The sequence below is a fragment of the Embiotoca jacksoni genome, unplaced genomic scaffold (genome assembly GCF_022577435.1).
Source record: "Embiotoca jacksoni isolate LCO1_2020_lvr unplaced genomic scaffold, fEmbJac1.0.p SCAF_22, whole genome shotgun sequence".
In the NCBI taxonomy this organism is placed as follows: domain Eukaryota; kingdom Metazoa; phylum Chordata; class Actinopteri; family Embiotocidae; genus Embiotoca; species Embiotoca jacksoni.
The window spans coordinates 11,338,101-11,365,276 of NW_027185363.1; the positions used below are offsets into that span (position 1 = coordinate 11,338,101).

The 27,176-nt window shown below is 41.8% G+C and overlaps 2 protein-coding genes across 2 annotated transcripts in view; one reads left to right on the forward strand and one right to left on the reverse strand.

Moving 5' to 3' along the window:
• The window catches only part of st6galnac5a (ST6 (alpha-N-acetyl-neuraminyl-2,3-beta-galactosyl-1,3)-N-acetylgalactosaminide alpha-2,6-sialyltransferase 5a), a 42,424-nt gene extending 28,955 nt beyond the window's left edge, over positions 1–13,469 (reverse strand). The window contains 2 exon segments of the mRNA XM_069157951.1: positions 12,062–12,271; positions 13,115–13,469. Of these exon segments, the coding sequence (XP_069014052.1) occupies positions 12,062–12,271; positions 13,115–13,129 (225 nt within the window). The 5' untranslated portion in view covers positions 13,130–13,469.
• pigk (phosphatidylinositol glycan anchor biosynthesis, class K) overlaps positions 1–26,183 on the forward strand; it is an 87,517-nt gene extending 61,334 nt beyond the window's left edge. Inside the window, exon 11 of the mRNA XM_069157972.1 lies at positions 26,099–26,183. Coding sequence (XP_069014073.1) covers positions 26,099–26,164 — 66 coding nt within the window. The 3' untranslated portion in view covers positions 26,165–26,183. The remainder of the gene's footprint in view (positions 1–26,098) is intronic.
• Positions 26,184–27,176: the final 993 nt, after the last annotated feature.

Here is a 27,176-nt window from a genome sequence, read left to right on the forward strand (position 1 = left end):
CCTCTGCATCCGTCAGTTATTACACAAGATACTGAAAATAAAGGTTCACATCCTTTTGCCACTTACAGATTTGCAATATTGGAATACTTTCCTCAGTAAAACAAGTACAATATTTTGGTCTTATCTGTTTAATTGAGTTCTCTTCGTCTACTTTTAGGACTTGTTTGAAATTCTAATGATGTTTTTATTTGTGAAGAATTATAGAATTCTAACATCAAACGTTCAAGCACCAGTTTATGTGTGTTGTGTTGTTGCTGTATGAATCTGAGATTTGTGAAGTGAATTTAATTTACTATTTTACTGTCCTTTGTTTGTTAGCATCCCGTGTAGTCAGACTTAAGGTGAGCGTAAAGCACGGTTGCTGGTTTGTATTGAACATAAGATTTTGTGTAATCACCACTCGTGGCCACTGAGGTCCCTGTTGCTGCTGCTCAGCAAAAGTCGCATAATGTCGCTTTAAATAACTGTAAAGTGTGCAGTAGCAAAGGTGAAAGAATTTATAAACTAATCATTTTTGTGACCCTTTATTTGGGCCTGACCCCTAGTTTGGGAACCAACGCACTGAACTGCCAGCTAGACCAGTAAAATACTGCTGATACGTTGATATTTTAATATACATTTTGCAATAACCCATAAGTCAATGGGCCATTATTTTGCAGAAGCACTTTTACATGTTGTACTTGGAACTTGTGTACTTTTACTGAAGCAGGACTTCAAATGATGGACTTGTATTTTTAACAGTGAGTTATTGGTACCTTTACTTAAGAATCAGAGAGCTTCTTCCACCATTGAGTGTGAAATCTGCATGCTCATAATAATAGTAATAATAGTAATAATCTTCTCTGCATGACAAAACTAAAATTTCCAGTGTGACCAGGTGGAACATAAGAGGAGAGCCCGTTTATACATTTTTCCGCGAATGAAATGAATCACGACGCCAATGTTTATTACAAAGGCGATGCCGATTCATTTACTTAATGGATACACACCTGAGATGCAACAATAGCCAAACTGGTGATTAGAAACATACGAATGAGTTGCATTCACACACAAGTTGATCTTCACAATAAAAGTAATGATTCCTGGCAGCAACTCTGCAACGGACTCACATCAGTAAACGGCGGTTTGGGGTTGTTGTTTTCTTTTTCTCCTTTTCTTTCTGTTTTTTTTCCACCAAGGTCATAAACCTCCCCCACAAACGAGGGGCTCATTAGTCTAATCCGGAGTGTATTCTGCCGAGCAGGAATTCATAAAGACACAAACAATGTGCGCATGCATGCTAACGGCTTTCTGTCGGAAAGATGCTCCCACTGCGTTTTATCCCTTAATGAGCCCTGATCAGCCGCTGAAGAAAAGGTGAGCGAGGAAGTATTCAAAGCCTGTACTTAGTCAAACTATGAACAAGTACTCTATTACAAGTACAGAGCACTTGTTCTGCAGAAAAACGGCCCGCGAGAGTGAAATATTTGCATTAGATTGCATCAACGAACGACACGCTGTTGTCGGTGTTGAAATGAAACTTTATATACAGTTGTTTGATTTTGTGGTTCTCATCATGGGGTTGGACCCCTTTTCCAAAGGGTCAAAGGATAAATCAGCGGGGGACGTGAGCTGGATAACAGATGCCATTAGGACTTTTCCCAAAATGTCTGAATCTCTGTGAAACCTTGAATAATTTTTTTTCCTCTTTGATTGTCGACGTGAGACGTTAAAAAGGAACAAACTCTTTGGGAAACATTTAGCAAGCAGACACTGTGTTTTTTAAATTTTTGTATTATACATCACAAACTCAACACAGCAGGAACCACTGTTCACTCTTCAACTGTATCTTTTCAACTTAGCCACAGTCATGTAAAACCTTAATCTGCAATGCAGCTATTAAGTGTAGCTGCCAGATAAATGGAGTCGAAGTACTCCACCACTGCAGGGCCCTCTGCTCTTCAGCCAGCTGAAGTTTGTAACTCGTAGTAGAAGAAGCATTAAAACTTATTTTATGACTGTGCGGTTGATATTGTACCTCTCGGTTATTAGCTGAGCATCTGATGCTATCACCATCATCATCATTAAGGTTCCCGTTGCATTATTAATGAGATGATGATGGAGGGAGGAATTAACACTGTGATTACGAGCCGAGGAAATTGAGTCATCGTCAGCTCATAAACAGACAGACACTGTTTTGCGTGGCTGAAATGAGCCACTGCATCTGTTCATTTCACGAGTTGCAGCCGGCCGTCTCTATTTCATTCTTCTTCTGCGTAAAAATGACATTTACGAGTGTTTCCGATGTTAAAATCGGATTATTTATTTGCTCCAAAACTTTGCTCCGAGCTCAGCGTTGATGTGTTTAAACTTTTTTTGCATTACAAAGCATCAACTACATGATCTTGGAGGAAATGTGGGTGTTTGGGGACTTCTGCACTTCTATTAACCAAAGCAGAGCGACTTGATTCAAACAGGTAAAAGATAACAAGCATTGAAGCAACTTTATTCAAAGCTCCATTTGTTTACCTTGACTGTAAACAACTGCAGTTTGAGAGAAGGCAGAAGTTTCCAGAGACTGCTTTACTCAAAACAATCTTTGAGTCACTTTTGAAAAACAAGTTGTGGAAAAATGCTACTGCTCCTCCAAATGTTCAATGACAAAATACTTTCAGTTTGTATTAAACTGTTTTTGCTTTGCTGGCAAAGTGTATTGAATTTATTTCATTATAATAGAAGTATCCTGCTGAGGTTAGACAATGACTTGTTTTCAGCGCGGGTTAATTTTCCTTTGCTGTGGCACAACCATACAACAGAGGACAGAACAGGGACTCAACAAACAATATTTATTCTTAGATGATATAACTTTTTGTGCAGCTTTGAAGTACCTAGTGAAGGTTGTCTAAATGTATGAATTGTGCTTGTGCTTCTACTTCAGTTACTGCACATGTCCTCTGATAGTATCCGAGTTCAACTCAATCTTTATAGGCACATTATGAATGAAGTATGAAAGGCTGAGAAACTGAGAAATGTTATTGTTTTTGGAAAATGATGTGCTCAATATTAATTTGATGCCAGCAAATCATCTAAAAAAAAGTTGGGACAGGGGGAAACAAAAGACCGGAAAAGTTTTGTAACGCTAAAATTAAAAAAAAAAAACCTGGTGGAACATTTCACAACTATTTGTAGTGGAAATCACTGAATGGGCTCAAGAACACTTTTTAAAACCACAGTTCATCGCAGGTTTAAATCTCTACCATGCAAAAAAATAACCCATATATAAACGCCACCACCTTATCTGGCCTGAGCTCATTAAAGATGGACTGAGACGAAGTGGAAAACTGTCCTGTGGGCTGACAAATTTAAATATACAGGGCACATCCTCCTGGCTAAAGAGAAGAGGGACCATCCAGCTTGTTCTCAGTGCACAGTTCAAAAGCCACCATCCGTGACAGTATAGGCGTGCATTAGTGCACATGGCATGGGTAGTTTGCATATCTGGAAAGGCGACATTAATGCTGAGTGACATATACAGGTTTTGGACCAGGACATGCTGCCCTCAAAAACAACGTCTTTTCTAGGGAAGACATTGCTTTTTTCAGCAAAACAATGCGAAACCGCATGTTGCACATGTTACAGCAGCACGGCCGCGTAGTAGAAGAGTCAGGGTGCTAAACTGGTCCGCCTGCAGTCCAGAGCTGTTAGCCATTGAAAATATTTTGGGCATCATAAAATGAAAATAACTACAAAGCAGACACCAAACTGTTGACCAGCTAAAATCCTGTTTCAGGCAAGAATGGGACAACATTTCACTTTCAAAACCCTAGCAACTGTTCTCCTCAGTTCCCAGACATTTACAGTGGTGTTAAAAGAAGAGGTGATGCAGCACTGTGGTAAATATGCCTGTGTCCCAACTTTTTTGATGTGTTTTTGTCATCAAATTCAAAATGAGCATATTTTTTTTTTTATAAACTATAACATTTCTCCATTTCAACATTTGATATGCTGCCTTTGGGGTATTATCAATTAAATGTGGGTTTATGTGATTTGCAAATCATAACATTCAGTTTTTATTTACATAATACACAGCGGCCCAGCTTTTTGGGGAAACGAAAAACATGTTCTGGTGTGCAATTAACCCCAATATTACAAAGTACTGCAGGACACTGCGTAAGAGAAATGTTTTTTAATTACATTTCGTTGAGCCAGTGAGGTTGGAACCACATCAACCCCCCCTCCCCCGCCCCCTCCCCCACGAGCAAAATCAATTTAGTCATGCTAACAATAATGGAAACTTCCACTGTTGACCTACATGTCAGTGTGACCCACTTGCTTCTTCCGAGGCTCGTCTAAGATCTCAATGAAGTTCAAATCTGCGTGTGCAGACTGGAGGAGGAGGGAGGAGGAGAGAGGTACGTCACCGTATCTCCAATCGCACCCGCTCTCCTCCTCGGTGATTGACAACGAATGTGAAAACAGGCAGAGCTGCAAGGACAAATTCTCTCCTCCACACTCCTCAAATGACTACTTCCTCTGCTGCCCGTGTTCGCTGCTCTAACACCTCTTCTTTGGCAGCAGTGGAAACAGCGTCGCTATCAGAAAAGTGACAGAAAAGATGATTTCCAACTACAATGGACACTCCACAATTGGTCAATTGGTTTTCAGTACACAGCAGGAGGCAGCTCCGCATGTGTGCTAAACAAAGCAATTTGTTCCAGAGCCTGTTTTTTGATCGGTTTCATATCGTGCTTTTATTACCCCTTCAGTACTTCACTTTCACGACCAGCTTTGTGTAGCATCTATCAGGGAGCCGCTAAGTAACGGAGACAACAAACACATTTTGTCAGATCTGATCTCTGTGTTTGTTAACGACGCGTTCGATTTTGGCCACTTAAGAGTTGGGCATTAAAATGTGTTGGAGTGGAACCGCTTTCTTCCGAAAGATGTTCCTTCATTTGGTGGTGTGATGAATGTGGTTGAGGCGTTCAGTTCGGACGAGCTTTCATTTGATTTCATTTGTCACCCATCGCGTCCACAATTTAGCCTTTGCAGCGCCTTGAACAACGTGTCACCTCAAATTGTTCTGAGAGAGTTTGGACTTTCTGCAGTGTCTGTTCTGCACCACGGAGATTTGGGTTCCCATGACAGGCGCTCGTGTTGATGCAACCTGATTTAAGGCAGCGTCCCTCCAGCGAAGAGGAAGGATGAGACGGCAAAAGCATCTGTGTATGCGCCCATGAAAAAAAACGCTTCCTCCTCAGCAACTCTGGAAGTGTAATCAGTGGGCTCGTCTGAGAGACCAAAGAGCCTTCGGCGAACAGCCATGACACCGTCGCCTCAATAGGAGGGATGATGGGATATACATCAAAGTCGGTTCTGTAATTGGGAGTGGTTCGCCTAAAGTCAGACAACATGCAATGATTTCCCGTCACAACAGCAAAACACTACAAGGCTCCGGTAGGCGACTTCGGTCTTCCCGGCTCTCTGGTGCTTATAGTTGAGGTTTTCTTCTGCAACTTTTGCTTTGTCACCTCCTGTTTTACAAAAAAAAAAAAAAAAAACTTTTCGCCAAAAAGAAAACTGTTTAGAAAACCCCAGGTGTCCACAATTAATAACCTCGACATGCAATATGTTTCTAATCTGGAGAGGAAAAGCATACAAAAGGACATTACGCCAAAATACAAATAACAGTTTGATCATTCCCCCCCAGCCCCCCAACCATGGAGGGCACGCTCATTAATCACGCCTAAAGAGCTGAGTAATGTAGCCGGCCTTGTGCGTCTGCGGAGCCTGAGGAGGAAAAAAAAAAAGCAAAGAAATTGGGTTTTATTTGCAATGCTTCTTGCACAGCCGTCGTTTTGCATTTGCTCTCAACCATGCGGAAGGCGGCAGCAGCCCATCATCTATCTCCTCCTGATGTTGTGCCAAAAGGGATGATCCATTTATCATAGTTTAACCTTTTCAGATCCTTCACAGGTCTCTCAGGGATCAAATCAGGAGAGCGCGCCACGGGCTACAGCCTACCGAACACCGAAAAGGTTAAAACACGGAGAAGCACGAAATCACCATTCAGCTCACGACGTGACCCTCAAGACATTTCCCTACACTTCCTTTGTGTTGAAAATGTATAGCTTCACCGGTGATTCCTTAACCACAGAATGCCAAAAGGCACCAAGATTACTCAATCGAGAGACTGCTTATCGAGAAGCAGCCCCCCCCCCCCTCCCCCACCCACCCTTCATCCGTAATTGCTTTCCAGGCCGGCGCTGGAAAGAGCCTCAAGCTGCGTTATGTTTGGCGAGAGCAGAATGCACTGGAGATAAGTTGAAATCCAAGACTGTGCTCCAATTGGGACCACTGTGGCATAAAGAAACCACTACCCCCCCCCCCTTCAGTCAAAACAGAGCATCTTTAGTATTCTAACAAGGTCTCTGCATAAAAATAGCCGTTATCTGTCACTAATGTTTTGTTCGGTTTGCGTTGTAATTTAAAAACTCCAAATGGTACAGAGCACAAAGATGGACCTCACACACAGACACAGACGCGCACACACACACACACACACACACACACACACACGCGCGCACACGCACACGCACACACACACACACACGCGCACACGCATTTCTGCACACACGCAGCCCTGCAGACGTCACGAACACTGTTAGTTCACATTAGATGACTACAGAGTCCTTGGCCAAAACGGCCTAATTGGGGAGTTTTCTGTCTCGCCATCCAGCTGGCTGATTGCTTTGCAAAAATCTAATGAACAGTGAAAAATGGTTTCGTTGCTCGGAGAAAACCGTTGAAGATGTGGCTGTGTGAGATAAAATATTAAACATATCAGTTCTCCAGCTGTCACTAAAGCTGTGGTTGGGAGAGAGATGCCTTGTCATGTCTCCTTGGCACAGATGGCTTCGTGCTCATGCCTTCAAGCAAAGTGTACCTAGTCAGAGAGTATTTCCAGCGCCGATGTGTCTAAAAACGACTCTGACCAGAGTGTGCAGAAGAATCTGCTTTGTGAATTGCTTGTTCCATCTCAGAGGGATTGGCTGCAGCAGCACAACAGTTTCTGTTTTGTTTTTTTGTTTTTTAGCAATGCTAGAGGTATGGCTCTAAGGACGGCAAAAAAAAAAATCCAATTACTTGATGGATTATTAGGAGATTTGGTTCTGAGATTCATGGTTCCCGAAGGATGAATCACAACAACTTTGGTGGATCACTTGACTTTCCCTGTAGTGTGGGTTGACATTTGGGTTTTTCGTGAATTATTGGATGGTGAAACCCTGGTAGAGATTAGTGTAGTTTAATTAATCAGTGAAATCAGAGTTTTTGTTCCATCAATCTCAGTTTTACTTCACGTTTAGCGCTAATTCGCAAAATCCTACCGCGCTAACAAGCCGCACTAAACTTGCGATCACATGCCCGCCAGACATCAGTATTGTTAGCATTGTCATTATGAGCGTGTTCGCATCTGTATTTGCCTCAAAGAACCACTTCCATTTTGGAAGGGGAACAAAACGGATTTAACGCATTAAAAACACTGCAGGCGTTGACGAGTACGACTGCATTCGAGCTTCTTTTTTTTTTGGCTCCTGGGGGGCATGAAGTCTGATAAATGTAGCTCAAGGCCACATTAGCCGCTACTCGTGTTGCCCAGCCGCATCGCCAACCGGTCAGCGGTTCAGTCGCGTTGTGTGTAACGTAGGTGTCCCGTTTTGCATCGAACAGAAACGTGCAGTCTCACGATGCTAAGTCATTGGAGCATATTTTCTTGGAACGGGCTCACAGGGCCGCCTGCATGGCCGTAGACTCTCAGTCCTGTTTAAGGAGCCGAAAGGTTTTTTTTTTAGCTTTTAATCACACGGAAAACTTGTGTCTTGCGAGACAGGAAAAGTCAGCACAGTTCATTCCTCTGCAGCGCCGCATCAGAGCGCCGCTTATGTTTGACAAGGCTCCTCATTCCCGTCTGCGCCGGCACCCTCTCCGCTACCTCGACATCCACCTGACACGCAGGATATCAGCCCCGAATCTGCAAGATCCCGGTGTCACGGAGGCAGAAGGAAGAAATCAGAAAGAAGACGGTTGCGTTGTCTCGTCCCTCCCATCTCCGCTGAGAGACTGACAAGAGTGGCTTCCTGTCCACCTCCTCCTCTCCGCTGAGAAAATAAAAAGCAGGATGGGGCTAGAAGAAAGGAAACCCTTTGGGATTTCTGTCTCGATCTTTCTCTCATGTGCCGGTTTCTACCTCCTCCTTCACTCTCTTGTCTCGTTCTCTCAGGCTGAACCTTTCCTGGCTCCTACATTCTCTTTTATCATTCTCTCTGTCCTTACCCTTCCCCAGTTTTGTCCTCTTCTCTCATTCCCTTTGCCCTCACTCCACAAAAGTTTCTTTTCCTTTTCATCTCCTTCCAAAGTTTCTTTCTTTGCTTCCTTATCTCGTCGCTCTCTTTCACAGCACAAGTCCAGGCAAACCAGTGCTGCTGCGTAGCTCGAAATAAATTACCCTTCATTCTGACCTGAATCAAACATGTTGCATTGAAAATACCGGGTACGAAGGATTTAATGGATTCTAGATTCATAAATACAGTGTGCAACATACACAATTTTTTTATTTTTGGGTTCACAACCTGACAAGAATGTCTCGAACAATCACGGAGAAGCATTTTTTTAACTGTTCTGGCAAAGGTTTTAGCATCTTGGCCAAGAGACTGCAGAAAACCTATCGGCTTCCAAATTGTTTGTGGGCAGTGAGAAGTTTAATACTCGAAAGATAAAGTGAAGCGGTTGAAGTCAGACTGGCACTGCACCCTGCGTGGCAGCCAGCTGATATCTCGGAAAGATCAATATGGCAGAGAGGTCAGCAAGCAAAGATGAGGAAGACAAATGTTGGTGCCAGAGTATTTTTTTCCCAAACACTGATCACTCAGCGCTGCAGGAGAACAAAATGCGAGATAAGCCCAACAATTTTTACTCTCTTCGATATACGGAGGGAGCTCAAACCGCGGGGATGACACAATGGCCCTGAAAACTGAATGCAAAGTATGAGAAGGCAACCACATGCTGTGTAGTATCAAAGTGCATTCAAGTCATAAAGTATTGATTGCAACCTGCGGTGAGAGAACGTGAAGGGTGACATAATAGCGGGTTTGAAGAAGCATAAATGATGCTCAGTGAAGCCGTGGCCCTAATTGATGTCCCCCGTCGCCAGAATGTCAATAAGTTTATTGCCAAGAGAAAAAAATTAATTGGTGGTTTACTTATGATGCTCGACTGCTCCAGTTCACTTGAGGAAAATCAATTCTCATCCATAGCCGGGTTTACTGACGCATCGCAGACAAATCCTCATCAAATCAAAACATACACGGTCACTGAATATTGGTATTTCAGAGAGTGAGAGAAAAGATGGGGCTGCGTGCCCCATCAGCTGTCCTACAACATGACAGCAATGACTCATTCCAGATTCATTCGCGCACTGTTTTGACTTCTGAGAAATCTGAGTGGCTCGGTTGCGCAGCAATTCTGACTCCCGAGACAAATTCAGCCTCGGGCAAGTGGACCGCACCTTTGGACAAATATCAGCTGGATGTTAATGTCTTCTATCAAACCAGGTTTATAATCAAAATCATACACTGTTAACAATCAAACTCACATCCGGTGTAAAAGTTTTCACACTTTTAAAGAAGTATAATTGTGAAGACCCTGTTTGATGTAAAGCAATGAAGAGCGGAAATTCAAGGAGAATGCAGGCGAGGATAACCAGCGTGTATGCAGCTTCGGTTTATAGCATCTAATTTCTGTATAGAGAGTCGTGTTCACGCGTGTTGTGCAGCTACATGTCTTGGAACCAAAGGTAGCAAATGCTCCAAAATACGGAAAGCAAAACCCAACATGGAAACATTTTCTTACGCTTAACTTAAAAGGTGCAAATCAGAGAGTACAGTAGATTGAATCAGCAGTTCCACAAAAACTAATGAACATCGGCCATCGACAATTTTGGTTTTAATCTAAATGTTCAATTTTGTTTCTCCGTAATTTGAATAATGTACAACTTTAGATTTGGCTGCAATGTGTTTACTTATCTGACTTGCTCTATTTTGTTGTAATCACCAAATCCTCAGATTGCAGCTTTAAGGTTATATTGGTGATATCGTAAGCTGAAAAAAATGGCAAAACTACGAAAGTAAGATCTAAATAAAAAAAATCATTTTTCCCATTCATTTTTTCATTCAGAAATGTTCGTCAGAATCACTCTGCTCACATACTTGAAGTCATCATGGCTATAGCCACCTGCTCGACACGTGTATGTCCAGCAAGTGTGACCACTGTCGAGCAGAGCGACTCAAAAGTGAAATTTAAGTGGGCAGACAGGCAGCGTTTCTCCAGGGAAAACTGCCGGCTCAACGTTTCAGTCAACGTTAAAAGTTTCCACACTTTCACGTTTCTGCGGCGGTGAGATTCCCTTTAGTGGAAAACAGTTCCACCTGCTGTTACAAACCTCCATTACTTACAAGATTAAGTGACTGTTCAGATCCCCTGGTGTTTAATTTAGGGGAAGTTCATTTACCAACCGGGCTACTTTTTCTAATGTTCGGGAACAATGTGCTGACTCCCAGATCCGTGCAGCTGATGCATGTTCACGCTGCTTATTTTTCTCTTTCGCACAGCAACAGCCTCCTCTAAGAGCAGGCAGCAGGCTGTCCAATTACTCATATGCAAATCAACCGGTGATATAATCTGGTCATGTTTTCCAGCATCCAACAGATACTTTCTTTGAGACGGAGATGGCAGCACGAACTGGGCTGTCACTCACGTTGTCTTCGGTCCTGCCATAATGGATTACTGAAGAGGCTAACACAATGGGCCCCAATAGTTCAGGGGGCTAAAAAAAAAAAGTGGCTGTAGGTGTTGCAAAGTCCAATGACCAAAGAGAGATTTAAAAAAAAAAGACTATTAAGAGATGTAAAACAACTACAGAGGTAATAATACAGGTAAAACAACAATGGAAGGATGCAAAATGACTACAGAGGGATTCCAAATGAGTACAGAGAGATGTAAAATGACCAAAGAGGTGTAAAAAAGGGCAGCAGGAGTAATACTACATGTGAAACGACAATGGAGGGATACAAAATGGCCACACAGAGATAGAAGATAACTGCAACGCGACACAAAACGACTAATCATCTTCGTTTCTTGCTCCTACGCGTCAGGGCTTCAACAAACCGGTATTGAGGGTCCCACTGTCTCACAACCTGTCTGTGGGTTTGACCAAAACTGTCAAATTTCTCCAAATTTTAAACATCTTCACTCCAGATGTTGCAGATGGCTACATACACCTCCCAACAGCCCATCAACCAAACTGTCTGCAGGGAGGCACGTTGTCTTTTATGTCGTCCTAAAAAAACAAACAAAAAACAAACAAAAAGAAGCATCCACAAGGTGATTAGGTCTGCTTTACTTGCAGAGCCTTCTCCCTCAGTACTCACATTGATTGTTTTCTCCTGGCTTGGTAAACAGATGGAAGTCAATACACCCCTACGGTGACGTCAGGGTTCACCTAGCTGCGGGTCTCCTGGGCTTATCAATTAACACGGGAAGAATGCAGCCAAGGGTTTCATGTGTAGCCTAAGCTGTTATTAGTAATGACAGGTGGGTATCGAGCGTGGCGCAACTCCGTGCTGGACAAAATTGTGATAAATGACAGGAGGGGAGGCTCTCTCTCTCTCTCTCTCTCTCTCTCTCTCTCTCCAAAGAGCTGTGCAGATAGATGACTGCCGGTCATTAGAAAGGAGGAAACGGGTACGTGTTTCAGAGTGTGTGTGTGTGTGTTCGTGTGTGTGTGTGTGTGCGTGTTCAGGTGTCTCAGATGGAGAAAGTGAGGACGCAGTGCAGGAGATGGGTCCCTAATTGGAGAAAGTAAAACTGTTTTCACTATCAGAGGCTCTGTCGCCTACTCCGTGCAGTGCATTTAGTCACACATTTGAAGCCACTCGTCCGCCCCCCCCCCCCCCCCCCCCCCCTCCTCCTCCTCCTCGCACCCCCCGTCGCGCATTACGAGACGCACGCGGCCACATCTGCTCACCTTATGGTCGATGATGCCGCTGTATCCCTGGAGCACCGGGGGGTGAGGCTCGGCCACCCCGACGGGGGCTTCAGTGGGCCGCCGCAGCTGTTCGTGCTGTCGGACGCGCGTGTCGTTAGCGTCCCTGGAAGCGCCGTTAAAGCTGCCGTTGTACACAAGGAGCAAGCTGGCGCACAGGAGAAGCACGAGAAGGACGGCGACCCCGTGGCGCTGGCACAGAGACACAAACAGATGCCGACAAATTAGCACCCCGCTGCACTGGATCGAGTTCAGGCTGCACGTATAGGATTCACGAGAGGCGAGACATCATCATCATCATCGTAACCATCCTCAGCTCAATAAAAAAAACAAAAAAAAAAACCTTCCTGTAAATCATGTCACGTGCGACTAAAACTTTTAAAAACACAGCTTTTTTTGTCGACTCGATTTTAGAGGCCGCCGTCGTGTTCACGACATTGACGAGATGTCAGGCGGGTAATGATCTTCTCGGCTTAGTTTTTGCATGCATTAATGATCCGCTTCGTTCAGAGGCACGTCGGTAGTTTAATGAGTGCCACACCTCGGAAGACAACCGCGGCTGCAAAGTGAAAAGTTTAACCGAAGAATCAATTTCTCTATAAATTCAAAAACAGATCACCGACGGATAAGATCGGCAGCTCGTGGTACTTTTGATTTCTTTCAGGCAGAGATTTGTTGAATGCGTTTTGTCCATGAATTCTACTTGGATAAAACTGTGAGCTGTGAGATTCCACACATTTAAAAAAAAAATGTGAGTCTCTGCTTTAAATAGAGTAAAAAATTAAAAAATAAAAAAATCAAACATCCAGCGCGCTGTGATCCACGCTATAGTGGAGCTTTAGTGCCAACCAGAGCGCACAGCTGGATGTCCATTGTTCAGATCCTAATCTTTTGATCCGACACTACACACAGCAGCATTATGGCGATCGGAGCGCACTTCACAAGAACAGTGCTGGATTTAAAAAAAAAAAACAAAAAAAAAATATATAAATACAAAAAGCGACCGCAAACAGTTGCCCACAGGGAAACCTTTACCATAGGTGTCTTCATTTTGCGGCGTGCTGTCTTATCGCTGCGTCTCGGTGCGTCTGGTTCCACTTTCTCTCGTGGTCCAGCGTCCTATCTGCTCGCATGCCGGATCCACACTCCGGTCCGTCCGCACTTGTGCCGGTCCGCCTGCCGCTGCCTGTGTGTGTGTGTGTGTGTGTGTGTCTTCAGACCGGAGCCCAGGCGCAAATCCATAGAGGAGACCGAGGCGACAGATGTTCACTATTGTTCCTCTGCCGGGTCTTAACGCCCCCCGAGTTTCAGGGGCTGGAGAGTGCGACGGCGCAGCGCCGTTAATTAAGCGGACCACCTGCAAACGGGTGATAAGACCGTTCTGCGTAACGGTTATTTCCTACTGAGCGATATTTGATGGAAATCTGCGCTCGGATTTACTCTGGAGTACAGTGAACCCACGCCATGTCATCTTTTGACGCCTGCTGCATAAAACATGAGGTCGATTTTGAAGGCACGAGAAGTTATATTAGCTCCAGTAGCGACTGCGTCCTGCAAATTTCACCGAGAATCTCTGCAAATGACTGGTGAAATGTACAATTTGAAAGGTAATTCACGCGGGTATTTCCATTTTGTGCTTCTTCATACTTTCACCGCAGAACATTTTAATAAAGGAAATATTTTACTTTTTACTTCATTATATTTTTTTTTCTCGAGAAATTAGGATTTCACATACAAAATAAAACGAGGCTTCTTCACTTCATCCCGTTGGAGCAATAATATTCTGCAGACACATTACTGCAACAGCATTAATGCTATTGAACTCTCACATGGGCCATTTTTATGCACGCAGCAAAATTTGCAACCTGTTGTTTTAACATTGTCACTGAATTTTCTTCACCTGTAATGCAGTAAAATGCTATTTTTACTTTTATCTAAGTAAAATATCTGAATTCTTTATGGGTTACTGCTGAACGCCAGTTTTAGCTTTTATTTCCTCTTAATTTTGTCACGCTTTCCAACTTCTTTTTTTTTTTAAGTTGTATTTTATTCTGAAGAGGGCTCAATGCAGCAATACTGGAATACAGCTTAAAAGGTATATGAGCTATATTGTTTTGATCTCATCTCCATTGCTGATATATTTGTTAGCTGCAACGTCATTAGTCTCAACATGAAATCATACACCACATTAACTAAAGAAAAGTCCATGAGTTCACCCTTAATATGAAATTTAACTGATTTATTTTCCGTGTTGCATCAACATTGTCTCAAAGTGTAGCTGGATCTGTGATATGACGCGCTTGCATGGACCGTGTGTGCTGTAGCCTGCTGTTTCTGAATGTGGAACCGTTTTCCACTAAAATCCTCAATATGAACAGCTGCATCACAAAAGCCTCACAGCGCCGCAACAAAATGGGACATTTTTTTGATATTTGTCGTTTACTTGGTTGCTTTAAATTCTGTGTGAAGACCTGAAAGTTATGCATTTTATGTCTCAAGCAGCGACAGAAGTTTAGCATAAATATTGATAAACTTTATGTACAGAGCACTTTTCAAAACAAAGTTCAAAAGGCTTCACAGAGCAGCTGAATGCAAAATACTTGCAACCAAACCAAAGCGATTGTTTCGTTGACACAGGGCAGATCTGCAGAAAACACAAAATGCTTCATTTTGTTTTATTCTAAGACTATTTTGTTAGTTGGTTTTAAAAGCAGTTGTTGATGTTGATATATTATTCCCTGATTCATTGTTGTAAATTGTGTTTTTTATACATGTCGACCTGTTGTGTTCTGGCTAAAAGACTCAGTGAGTTGTTAAAAAATTATTTGGAAACTTACTATTTGAAGAATAATTAGTGCCAAATTACACGGTTCCTTCCAGGACACTTCCACAGAAACGATGAGGAAATTATCATAAATTCACAGACCAGTAATATAAACTGTCACCAATTCATCATATTTTTATAACCATGAGTTTAATGATGCAGACTCTGAAAACAAAACAAAAGTATATCCTTAATGGAGAGAAACATATATATATATATATATATATACACAGACAAATGTGCATTAATATGTACGCATGTGCAGAGACTCATACGTATACATACTGTATTAACATACAGAACATATAGAAAAAACGTCAAAGTTGTTGAAGGAACAAAATTAAGAAATAAAGTTAAAAAAACAGTAAAAAGAGAAAAGAAGAATCAAAATAGAAACATCACGTCAGTAACAGAATGATTTGAAAGAGGATGATGATGATGAAGCTATAGCGTGTCAGTTTCAGTACACACAAGGCCAGATCTCCAATTACAGCAGGAGGCCTGAATTCAGTGAAAGCAGCGCCCAGTATCGCCCCTGCTCATAGATTATTAACAGGTCGGAGAGGTCTGGTGTGTGTGTGTGTGTGCGTGTGTGTGTGTGTGTGTGTGTGTGTGTGTGCGTGTGTGTGTGCGTGTGCGCGTGTGTGTGTGTGTGCGTGTGCGTGTGTGTGTGTGTGTGTATCCAGCACAAGACTCCAAAAGTGATCAATGAAATGTTAGAAATGATTCTAAAATATGCAGAAGGCCGGTGGAGTGAGGCTAAAAACAGAGGTAATACATTCACGTCCTGTAGATTTGGTTGGAAGTCTTGTTGCTGCAGTCTGGTCCAACTGTAGAGAGACAGACGTATATTCAGACACATATACATTCAGACAGAAATATAAACAAACTCAGTTAAAAAGAAAAAGAAGGAATAAACGATTGAATAGCATTTTTTATTTTTTTTTTAATCTTTACGGGGAGAGCAACAGAACAGACGATGGTACTTTGAATGTTTTTTGTGGATCATAGACGAAGAAAGGAATTTAACATAAATAATTTAGCATAAGCAACTATCGACCCGATGGCTGGTTAAAGAATAACGAACCTCAATCAAAACTTAATTGACAGCAAAAGCACAGTGAGCTGATAAAATAAAGCTAATTACAAAAGTCCCAATTAAAGGATGAGGCTGGTGATGTTGTGTTTTTTTCAATTAGTCAACAAATCCCATAAAAAGAAACCAAGAACGTGTCCCACTGGTTCCTGTTCTGAAGACATGCATCTTCATCGGTTGTTTTGGTTTAGGTGCCCAACAAGTCCTCCATCCTCCAACAACTCCATCGGCATTTTGCCTTCCCTTACTGTCTGATACGACCTATAGTAACCGCAGGTAGGAGATCATAAAGTAAAGGTTTTGTTTAGGCACAAAAGCAGGTTGGCTAGAATAAAGGAAAAAAAAAAAGTGAAGTCAATGCGGAAGTGCCTTAAACCGCAATACCACCGAGGGCCAGTAGGGGTTGGCTCCAAAAAGGCTCTGGCTCCATAGACTCCCATTCAACTTCTCTCATGAAATACAAAGCCAATAAAGCCATTCTCTAAATTAATTTCTTCTTAATAATTTTCTGGCGGTCCATGAGGAAATAATGCCATCATAAATTAGATATTAGGCCTCAAAAAGTCCTGTTTTTTGAGGGCGTGTATGTTTGATTAACAGTCCTGTGGTGCAGTCAGGTTTTCCGCTACAGGTGGGTGGGGCGTAGTGTCCTCGCGTTTCCAATCAGATCAAGTCAGACGCACAGCTTGCTCCTCCCCAACTCATCCAAATATGGTAACTTCTGGCTCCAAAATAACAAGATGGCGACGGCCAAAATACTGAACTCAAGACTTCAGAACAGCAGTTCACAAACTAGTGGGTGACATCACGGTTGGTTGCCGCTCGGTGTAAACATATGTGGTTGTTTTTTTTTGGCATGTGCTGAAATGACTGATGCTGCTCTGTTTTCTTTGGAGGACATGGAGTTGACATCACACGTGTGCGCAGGATTGTCTCTAGATAAACAACAGCTGTGTTTACAGCAATAAAGGCTCATGTCGGTCAGTGTAGCGGCGTGAATGGCTGATATGATTTTATTAGGTTTTGGAGCTCTGTGGTACAGAGGAGGAGCAGCATCAGGCTTTGGCTACATAGACATCACTTGTTGCATCATTTTATTGTTGGTTTTGATCCTTGTTCAAAAAAAGATATAGATCATCAGCAGATTTGCCCTTTAAAGAGGTTGCCGAATGATGTGATTTTTCAGGTACCAACTACAGTCATCACGACTGCAGCTTGTATTCACGAGCCACAGCACAAAGCAGCGCGTATAACAATGCATTAAATCTAGAGTGGAGCTGCTGCATGTTTCACCCCCATTTGCCAGCGACTGTGTATAATCTGCTTATGGAAAAAAAAAAAAAAAAAAAAAAAAAAAAAAACAGGTCCCCGTGGGAGATGCAAGAGAGACTTCCCAGAAGCAATAACTCACATCAGTGTTGCCATCAGAATCACCGGGGACTAATGTGCAACAACACAGCGTATGCTTGGAAGGCTCGACAACAACAACAACAATAACAACAACAACAACAACAACAACAGCAGCATATCAGAGAGGCAGTTTTCACAGAAAGGCTGGCTTTGAAGTGTGCACTCGTTGTAGGGCAGTTAGAGGGCATGTGAATGAATCTCAGAGCTTTAACAGGAGCATTTAGAAAAATGTGGGCAATTTGGCAAATCGGCGATATCGGGCGTTTCAAGGGTAACTGTTGCGCAAGTCTTTAAGTGTTTAGTCATTTGCTCTTTTGGCTGTTTTCCACTAGGGCCACAGGCGTCTTGAATTTCAGAGTAAAATCCAGATTATGTTCGTGACATAAAACTGTAATATCGCAAACTACACCATTTCTAGAGCGTTCGGTGCAGCTTCTGAGAACACGGCCTTGTTTCTATGTTGACATTTCCTCCAAGGGAAACAAGACAGACGTGTTGCACAAGTCTAAACAAGCACTTAGTAGAAAACCGGACTCCTACATGGCAACACCTGCGCTTTATGCGCCCCAGAGTAGGTTTTCATCTGAAGTCCCACGATGGGAGGAAAAGAATGAGATTGGAAGCTGGAAAGGAATCGACATTGGCAGAATAAAAAGAACACGAGGTAGTTGTGGATGATCCAGCTTCATAGACACAGATTTAGTGAATCCTTCTGCCTCCTAACGATTAATGTGTTGTTGTTGTTTCTTTTCTGGTATTTATTACTTCAAAAAGGATTTAAATGAAAGGATTTTTTTTTTTTTCCGCTTTAGCGTCAGCTTAGAAATGTTACAACTATACAGCCTGGTATTTTTACATTATACATGAATCTGTTGGAACATAAAAGCTTTAAATCTCCATTGCGAGTTTGCAGAAACCGTTGTAAAGCCAGAGACAGAGAAGTCAATGGTTGCAGCTGCTTGACTTTTTTTCTCACCCCCCCCACCTCCAACTATGTGTTATTACAAGTCTGCTCTTGTAATTCTGCTTTTCAAACGACCCACGGGAAAACATTCAGGGAAATGTGCACAAAGTCTCGAAATAGCTCAGATTTCCGTGAACTTTCGTTCGAGTCGGTTTTGAAACAAGTTTCACTGCGAGTATTCATGGGGGGGGGGGGGGGGGGCCGCGCGGACCGCTGCTGTGTGGGCAGCTCGGCTCCATATACTCTTACCATGACCAGCAGGCCGAGAGCAGTCATACAAATTCAAAATGAAATCACCATGCAAGCAATCTAGCACACCGGCAGCAGCAGGGGCATGTTGATCGATTGCAATGGCCCTCGTAACACTGAGGTTATGGCGCTTACAGTCTGATTGTCAGGGCCAGCTCGGTGATGATGATGATGATGATGATGATGATGATGATGATGATGATGATGATGATGATGGTGGTGGTTAGGCTGCCGCTGATGCGGACGGCGGCGGATGCTGATCAGCAGGTGTTTGCCTGCTGTAACATGTAGGCCGGCTCTGTCACCTCCTTATAGGCTGTCATAGGGCGTTACATGGTTGATTGTCTGAGGTTCACACGGGCCTATGTTTCTCCCTTTTTATGTTGTCTCTGATCCGCCGCAGATCTGTATCCCGCCCCTGATTTATGAGCGAGAGTCGCTCCCTGCGGTGCTGCAGGAGGGGGACCTTGACACGTGAATCTGACTGGCTTTTTGTCCTTTCCATAATTAGAGAGTACATCCAATTCACCCCGTTCATTACCCCTGAGCCCAGTGACAAATGATGAGCAGGCCTGTTTTAATGCAGGCTCACTGGCTGTCCCGTTCGGGGTGAATGAGCAACAGAGCATACAAGAGGATGAGAGATGGGAGATGCATTCACAAGGTAGTTCAATTATCTGTTCACACTAAGTTGGAATTCTCTTTTTTCTTTTCTTCTGGCAACCCCCTCTTGGAAAATAGCTGAATGTTTGACCAGTGGACTGAACACACACGGAGGACTTAAAGGAAGTCACTTTGAACGCTTTGGCACATTTACTATCAATAACAATGTCAATTGTAATTTTTCTTTTAAAAAAACTAATGGCAAAAAAATATCATGGAATATGTAATCACTTCCTGTGTTAATCGGCAAACCTCACGACTCAAATGTCTGGAAATATTTAAATTCTTATCTATATATCTATATTTTCTGACTTGGCTCATAGCTACAAAAACTAAACCCTGAGTCAAAAAAATGAGTTAGCTTTACAAACACACACTCTGAGTAATAATTCAATGCATGCTTTATGCACAAAAAAACAAAGTGTAATCTACTACAACTGGAAGGGTATATGAACTTATGCTGGGAAGTACGACAATTGTCTAATTCTCATAATACGATCATATTTCCCATAAACCTTGTTACCTCTGTTGTAGCCGATTTTTCCTAATCAACAACAGGATGTGGTTTGTTGTGATAATGAGAGGAGAAGTTGAAGAGCCTGGCTGACTGCAAACGGAGAGTTATGTTTTTTTTTGCTTAAGCGGCTTCTGTTTGTTTTGGCTTTCTGTGTGCTGTGATGCCTTCAGCAGAGCTTCTTCCTTTATTGTTAAGATATTGCAGTGATTTTGAAAAATTGCAGAGATTGGTTGATGTTATTGCGATTGCAAGATTTGAATTCCTGCCTGCTGAAGAATTCCTACCTTTATGAAAGGTATGAATTAGATTCCACTTGGCAGGATGTGGTTTGTGGTACGGTTGTACTGTGTTGTGTTGTTGGTAGGTGTTTACATTTTTATGTTCACCCTATTTTATTATTAAAGGTGGGCTAGATAATTTAACACAACTGAATCAACATAAACTTCATTATTTTTTAATTTCTCAAAAATCATTTGCTATTCATTCAGCTAAAGGTACTCAATCCATTTTACTCCTAAACATTTTGAAAACTTTCATATTGGCTTTTGGATTACTTAAAATATTTTCCAACCTTCCTGCAGCCACTGATTTCCATTTATACAATACTTTTAGTTTCTATTCATGCTATTAAAATCAGTTATCAGATGCTGCCTCAATCCACCACAGTGAACATGAAGTCTGCATTTATTTATAGTTATAGAAGTCAGTATCAATATTTTATATTAACAATGATTCACATGCTCTCTTGTTATGAATGACTGACAATTATCACCAGGTTCTGCAGCTTCAGTGTGTTTGAGTGTTTTTTCCCTCGTCATACCAAGGCTGTATAAAACCAGTATTTTTCTGTATGTTAAATCTCAGTTTTATGTGGCATGGATCGGAGGAGAACCGGTTAATGTTCGCTCTTTGACTCTTCCTACAAATTACATTTACTTTTCTTTGTCACATTTGGGAAGTGAAAAGTTAAATAATCAGAGCTTAATTACATCAGAAGCGTAATCTTTGTCATAGAAGACACTGTTGAGTGAATCTTTGAGTTGACATCATTTGTGTCACATATATCTTTACCACATTCTTTTCATAACTGAGCAACTTTCAGCTTCAGATTCTTCAACTTTCTTGTTGGCAAATGTTTGTCATTTTTATGTGATTTAATCACTGCATGGATTGTTTATGATAGATTTTTGTCTTTCGTCCACTAATCAGTCTAATTCACCGACTAATCACTTCAGGACCTTTTCACATCAGAACCAGAGGCACTGTCTCATTTATTCCACACATTTTATTCCTTGCATGTTTCTTCCTACCTACATTACCCACAATGCAATTTGGACTTGCTGGCGGCAGTTCAGTCTTCAAAGGTGTAATTTTAGTAACGGCTAATGTTGCAGCGAACTGAGTTTTGGGCTACAAACAAACAACGTTGCCTCCAGTTGTATGAATTACACAACTTTCTTTCACACATTGCAGACTTTGATATGTAAAACCAGTCTCTTTATAAGGAACTAAAATGTGCATCAACTTGGCTTTGGTCCTTCTACGTGGGTTGTGGGAGGTGAAACTCAACTGTGAAGTTGACTGTTTTCATCTTTGCGGAAATAGCGTGTTAGCTCTTAGTGTGATAAACACATTGTTAACATGATGATAACAGCTGACAGGCCGTTATGAGGGAAATAAGTGAATTGGATTACCAGATGGGACAAAAAAATTAAGCCCATTCATGTTGGACGGTAGGTAAATTAGAAAACAGATCCGATTTCCAAGACCGGATTCAATTCAATATCGTCAATCATCGGCACCATTCTCATGGAATTAAAACCCAAACTACATTTAATTGTCCCCCTTTAACCCAGTAAATTACCGTCATTACGCTGCAATCTGTTGGCTTGATGTGTATTTACAGTTAGTGTAGCAGAGCCAGGACATTGTCCACCGGGGGATCTATATGTTTTCCATGTTTGTTGACTGTGGACACATCAAGAATAAGGTGATGGGTGTCCTTTACTATGAGCTGGCCTTTAATTAAATTGCTCCCTCAGGCATGATGGAAGAGGAATCTAGTTTCAGGGGTGACTGGGCCACGGGTAAAAAGGGAGACCTGGTGCTTTGTGGAGGCCTGACTTTGTTGTGTGCCTCAGCTGGAGGCGAGACAGGCGCTCAGAGTCTGACTTCACTGAATGTGAAAGCAGCTCGCTGGTTTTACCCCACCACTTTTCTTTTTTTTTTCAACCAACCAACCTCAAAGCCCACAGAGATGGAAGATACGGTGTGTTTCAAATCTTCTTGAGCTTTAAAATCCCCAAAGGGAAATTTGGTTTGCAGTCATAGTCCCAACTTAACACCCAACCAGCTAAAAACAACTGAAAAACGTGTTTCTGATAAGAAAATAGCTGCAAATACGGAACGCTTTTGCTTTTTCTCCTAAAAAAAATATTTGATACTTCACCTCTTCAGGCTTCCGAAAATTATCTTTCTTCACACTTTTTATATATATATTATTTACCAGACTAATGTCACAGAGCGGGTTTCATATGTATGCAGATGATACTGTTTTGTACACACATGTTTGAGCTATTTCCTTTTCAACCACCTGTCACAGTGTTTACAGCTCATGTTGGCTCCATCAGGAGTGGAATTTAAATTTAGAAGTCTAACAATGTATCGAACAGATTTCAGAAGGAAAACATTTCACTGTCAGGTTAGTTTTTCATCTGAAATTTGAGAAACGGAAGAAATAGAGAGGAAGGTTGCAGATGGAAATTGCAAACAGTAAAGACTGAAGTGTTTTATGTTGTGAAACTTCTTTAGTAATCCAGAAATTGGATTGATGACTGATATGATTAAGAAGCTGCTACTGTTTCAATATTTCTTTGTGAGAACAGACTAAATATGTCAAGTTCATATCACCTTATTAAATCTTCTAATATAGACTTATCCTATACCTGCGTATCTATAGACGGTGCAACATCTTGCTGTTTCTGGCTCAGTAAATTGGGATATTTCTGTGGAGAAGTGTAAGGTGACCTTTGGGAAAACTGCATCATCTCTGTTTATGGGATTAATTAGGCAACTTCCTGCTCAGTTGTGTATCCGTGTAGTGGCCTATTTTGGGTTTGGGCATTTCAAACTAGCTGAGGCAATTACTGCATGGATCATTGTAGTTGCAACGATCCATGCTAGTGCACTTTATTATGTACATAAATAAAAACACTCATTTTCCAACTGATCAAAACGAGTATTGACACAAAGGCTCGCTCAAAAAATGTGATGAGGTTTAACAGAAAGATAGAAAGGTTGGGAACCATTACGAAAGATCATCAACAATGTTTTTCTTTTTTCTGTTCTGCCCTGAAATTGTTTTTTTTCCTGCATTTTGTTGCTTAGGCAGCATTGTGAAGTGTAATAAATGCCCCTTGCTGCTGCTTTTATTGCTTATTTCAGCTGTAGCGCACAACGTTTATTTATTTTTTTTTAACCCTGTTCAGCTAAAAAACTGCAGTTTTTTCCGCCTCTCCGTTACACCAAATCTAGGTGTAATGCAACCTTTCTAAAATATTTTGCTGCGCTCGCTGCTATTAATATGTCCGTCCACCTTTCCAGCTAATGGTAATTCACGTTTGCCGTACCCTAAGTGCCTATCGCAAAGTGGCGCTCCGTTTTCAGCCCACTCCATTTGAATCTTTATTGAAAGTGGTGCTGAAATCTGAAGAAAATGGCTCCCTTTATGGCTGGTCATCTGGAGGCAGACTCCAGTTTGTGTCAAAGATAATTTTTACTTTCGGAGGCTTTTTCTGCATCCAAATGAACAGAACAACCTGGTCTCCCACAAATAAAGCCGTTGTGTCTCATCTCTACTTCCACTCCCTGCTAATAACTGGCGGAGGTGCAGGCCAGGAGTCTGTCTCCCTCTTCGGCTGACAAATGGTTTGGCTGAATGAGTAATGGCTAATTAACTTCCTGAATATGATTGTTTATCTGACTTTATGATCTGACTGTGTGCCAGTTTGTGTGCCTGCCCTGAGTGTCGCCGGTGAGTCGGTCCGAAGGCAGACCGGGCCGCTCCTGACGTTAGCACGAACCCACCAGATGCTCCGACTGTAAGTTCTGTGCTTCAGTGCTGGCAGCGTGCCACCGTTGCTGCTTCGCCAGGCTAATGTAAACGCACTGTGTCATCATCTGGGCCCACGGGGAGGCACACTCGTCTGCCCCGACACGCTCGCTCTCGCTGGGGGAAAAGCAAGTGGGCCAGATGCTGGGGAAGGTTTCCTGGGTGATGAGGGAGCGACCGCAGGTCAGGAGTGAAGGACTGCAAAGCAGGGAGTCTGAAATCATTTATAATGCTGCCTGAGAGTACAGAAGTCAAAGGGAGCACAGCTTTATAAAACAGCAGTTACTCTTTCAGGAACATACAGTATAGTGCTGAAATGTGTCACTCTGGATTTCTGAAATGTCAAAGCTTGGAGCTTTTGCACTTTGGTAACCCTAAAAATAAAAAGAGAGCAATGTGCAGTTTGTTTATTCATGACACAGAAATCCTGTCATTTTACCTGAGCACACAGTGCAGTGCTCCTTTTATGAAGCTTGCCAAATAAACCAAGCTGTGTCTTCTCAGTTAGCGGGAAAAGCCATTTGCGTGTATGGCTGAGAGTATGCCCATGTTTTCCTCAACAAAAGGGTCTGTTCACTCAAATTCGGAGAAACTCGCATGCAGTGCATTCCGTGTTGCTTAGCCATGCACATATTTTTCATTTTATTTGTCCAGAATTTGGGGCAACTGCTGCTCAGATTTCTGCCTCCACTGCAGTACATTGGAAGTGAATAGAGTTTGCATTGTAAGTCATGTTTGGGTTTTTTTATTCAATTTTCCAACACATCAAGACCACTATACAATGGAAGACAACATTGTATAATAAAAAGAAAAATGAAGAGCGGATACCAAAACAAACAGAGCAATGTGGGCACCTAGAAGTGCTATAGCTTATACAAATAAAGACAAACTAACAAAGATAAAAATATCAAAATACAGTACATCATAAATATAATCAAACTGGTCATTTTCACAGTAAAATATTAGCAATATACTTCTTAATTTCTATTACGTTACACTTTTCAATAGATACAAAAAAATTTGATCCAATTTAATAGAAATCAAAGACTGTCCTCCGAGGAAAAACAACAGCCTTGACTGCAACAACGACCTTAAATGTGTAATAACGGATTATTTTTTTTAGTTGATACGGTGAACGTGTTCAGCAGTACTATTTAGCCCTTTAGAAGCACACCTATTTTTTTAGGCTTCTGCTCGAAAATTGCAAAAAGAGTATATCTCTGCAACCACAATAAAAAAAAAATTTAAACAAATATTTTTAATAATAAAGTGAACACTTGTGAGATTTGTTCAGATGTGTAAATATCAGTATATATGTCCATATTTTAATAATAGTTTAGTCCCTGGCCCCCCAATTGGGGGCCTCTAGGGTTTAAAGGGTTAAACTCTTGTTTCTGGCCAGCTGATAATTATAAGTTCGATATTCACTGTGTTGTAGCTCAGTTTTGGTCTCCACCGACTCCGATTTGCTGAATGCTGAACTGGGTTCACCAGCTAGATGCTAATTGTGTCTGTCTGCTGTCTGCTGCTGAGCAGGTAGTGTCGGGAGATTTTTTTTTTGAACTTTTCTTTTTTGGGGGGCAGAATTTAGCTGCATGCTTTGGCTGAAAACAACATCATGAGAGCAGTGAGAGCGAACCAGAATACTAAAGTCGTGGGTCTGACAGCTGAACAATGAGATGGAAACTCTTTATAAAGCTTTGTAAAGCAGAGGGGAGTGGCGGATTCAGCTAATTCACTACAAGAAACTGTTTCACAATGTCTCATTGTTTACACATTATCATTTGATACATATAAAAACAATACACCCTTAATAATGCGTTGCCTCTGACCAAAATCTTGATCTTTGCCTAATCTAACCAAATTTTACCCATAATGTCGACACATCATAAAACTGATACATTTTCAAAAGTGTTTCGCACAAATTTTGGAAAGCAAATTTTTTTTTTTAAATTGTTGCATTATTTTTGGAAAGGAAATACAATAATGTTTTGTAGCAGCTTTGGATCAGGTGGCTTAGTAAGTTGTACACTAACCACAGGGCTGGCAGTTCAGTCCTGTTCTTGTGCTGAAGTATCTTTGGGCAAGATACTGAACCGCAAGTTGCTTCGCTCTGCTCAGTTGGCATTGGTGTGCGAGTGTGAACTGGTGAATTCAGCTAAAAGGAAAAACTCCCTTTTAACAGGAAGAAAACCTCCGACAGAACCAGGATCACGGGTGGGCGAGCGGCTGCCCCGACAGGTTCGGGTGAGAAAGGAGCAGAGAGAGACAACAAACAATAAACGGTGGGTATGTTGGCCGGATAAATAACTGAAATTCAGAAACCTGTAGCTCCTGAGCCAGAGATACTTGCAATAGAAGCACAAAACTACAGAGATAATAAAAGGCAGCAATTGTCAAGTGCTTTGTAAACCGCTATATAAGTGCAGCTCATTTACCATTTAATTTTACCCTTCCAGAAAAATCTGGCTTTGTTTGACTCTATCAACAATGGAGAACAATCTTTTAAGTGCCAATAGCGGCTGCCAATTCAAGAGATGCCTTCCTCCTAACAACCACAGCTGGGGAGATTTTGGCAGTGATTTATTCAGCCTCTGTCGCATACGTTTTATTTAATGGTTCCAAAAAGGGGAGACAAAAGAACATTTCTTCTTTAAACTGGAAGGACGTTCAGAGAGCACAGACTTTTACCAAGGACACTCTTCTACGATATGCAAATCTGCAACCGCAACCTCTGTATGTATCCGGGTATTTTTCCAGACCTATTAGAACGGTGTTAAAATGCACTTGGGCCTGGCTGTAGCTTCTCATATCAGCTGCTGGTTCTCATGAAACCAAAGACTCAGTGCTCCATAATGACTGTTTACTGTATAAAATTTGAGCAAGTACATTTGTACTTTTGTGGATTTCTGGTATCTGTGAATGTGGATTGTGTTATCGCGTGTTAGGAAAAATAGTAACTCATTGTCAGTGTGTAAATTAAGTTACTGTTATGTGTGAAAAGTTTCCGTTAGTCTACGTAGATAACTGTAGTTGAAAGGTCACTACTACATACACAAACCACGAGTTCCTCTCTTGCAACAAAGGAACTGGCTTATCTAGTTTAGCACACACATTGATTAAAAGCAAACATACTCATATAGGGTGCAAAGAGCATTGAACCCCTATGCACTCACGGTACACAACATTGTGACCTTATCTATAGTAATGTAATCACGTGATGTTTTGTAACCCCATACATACAATAAAAGGAGCAAAGAGGG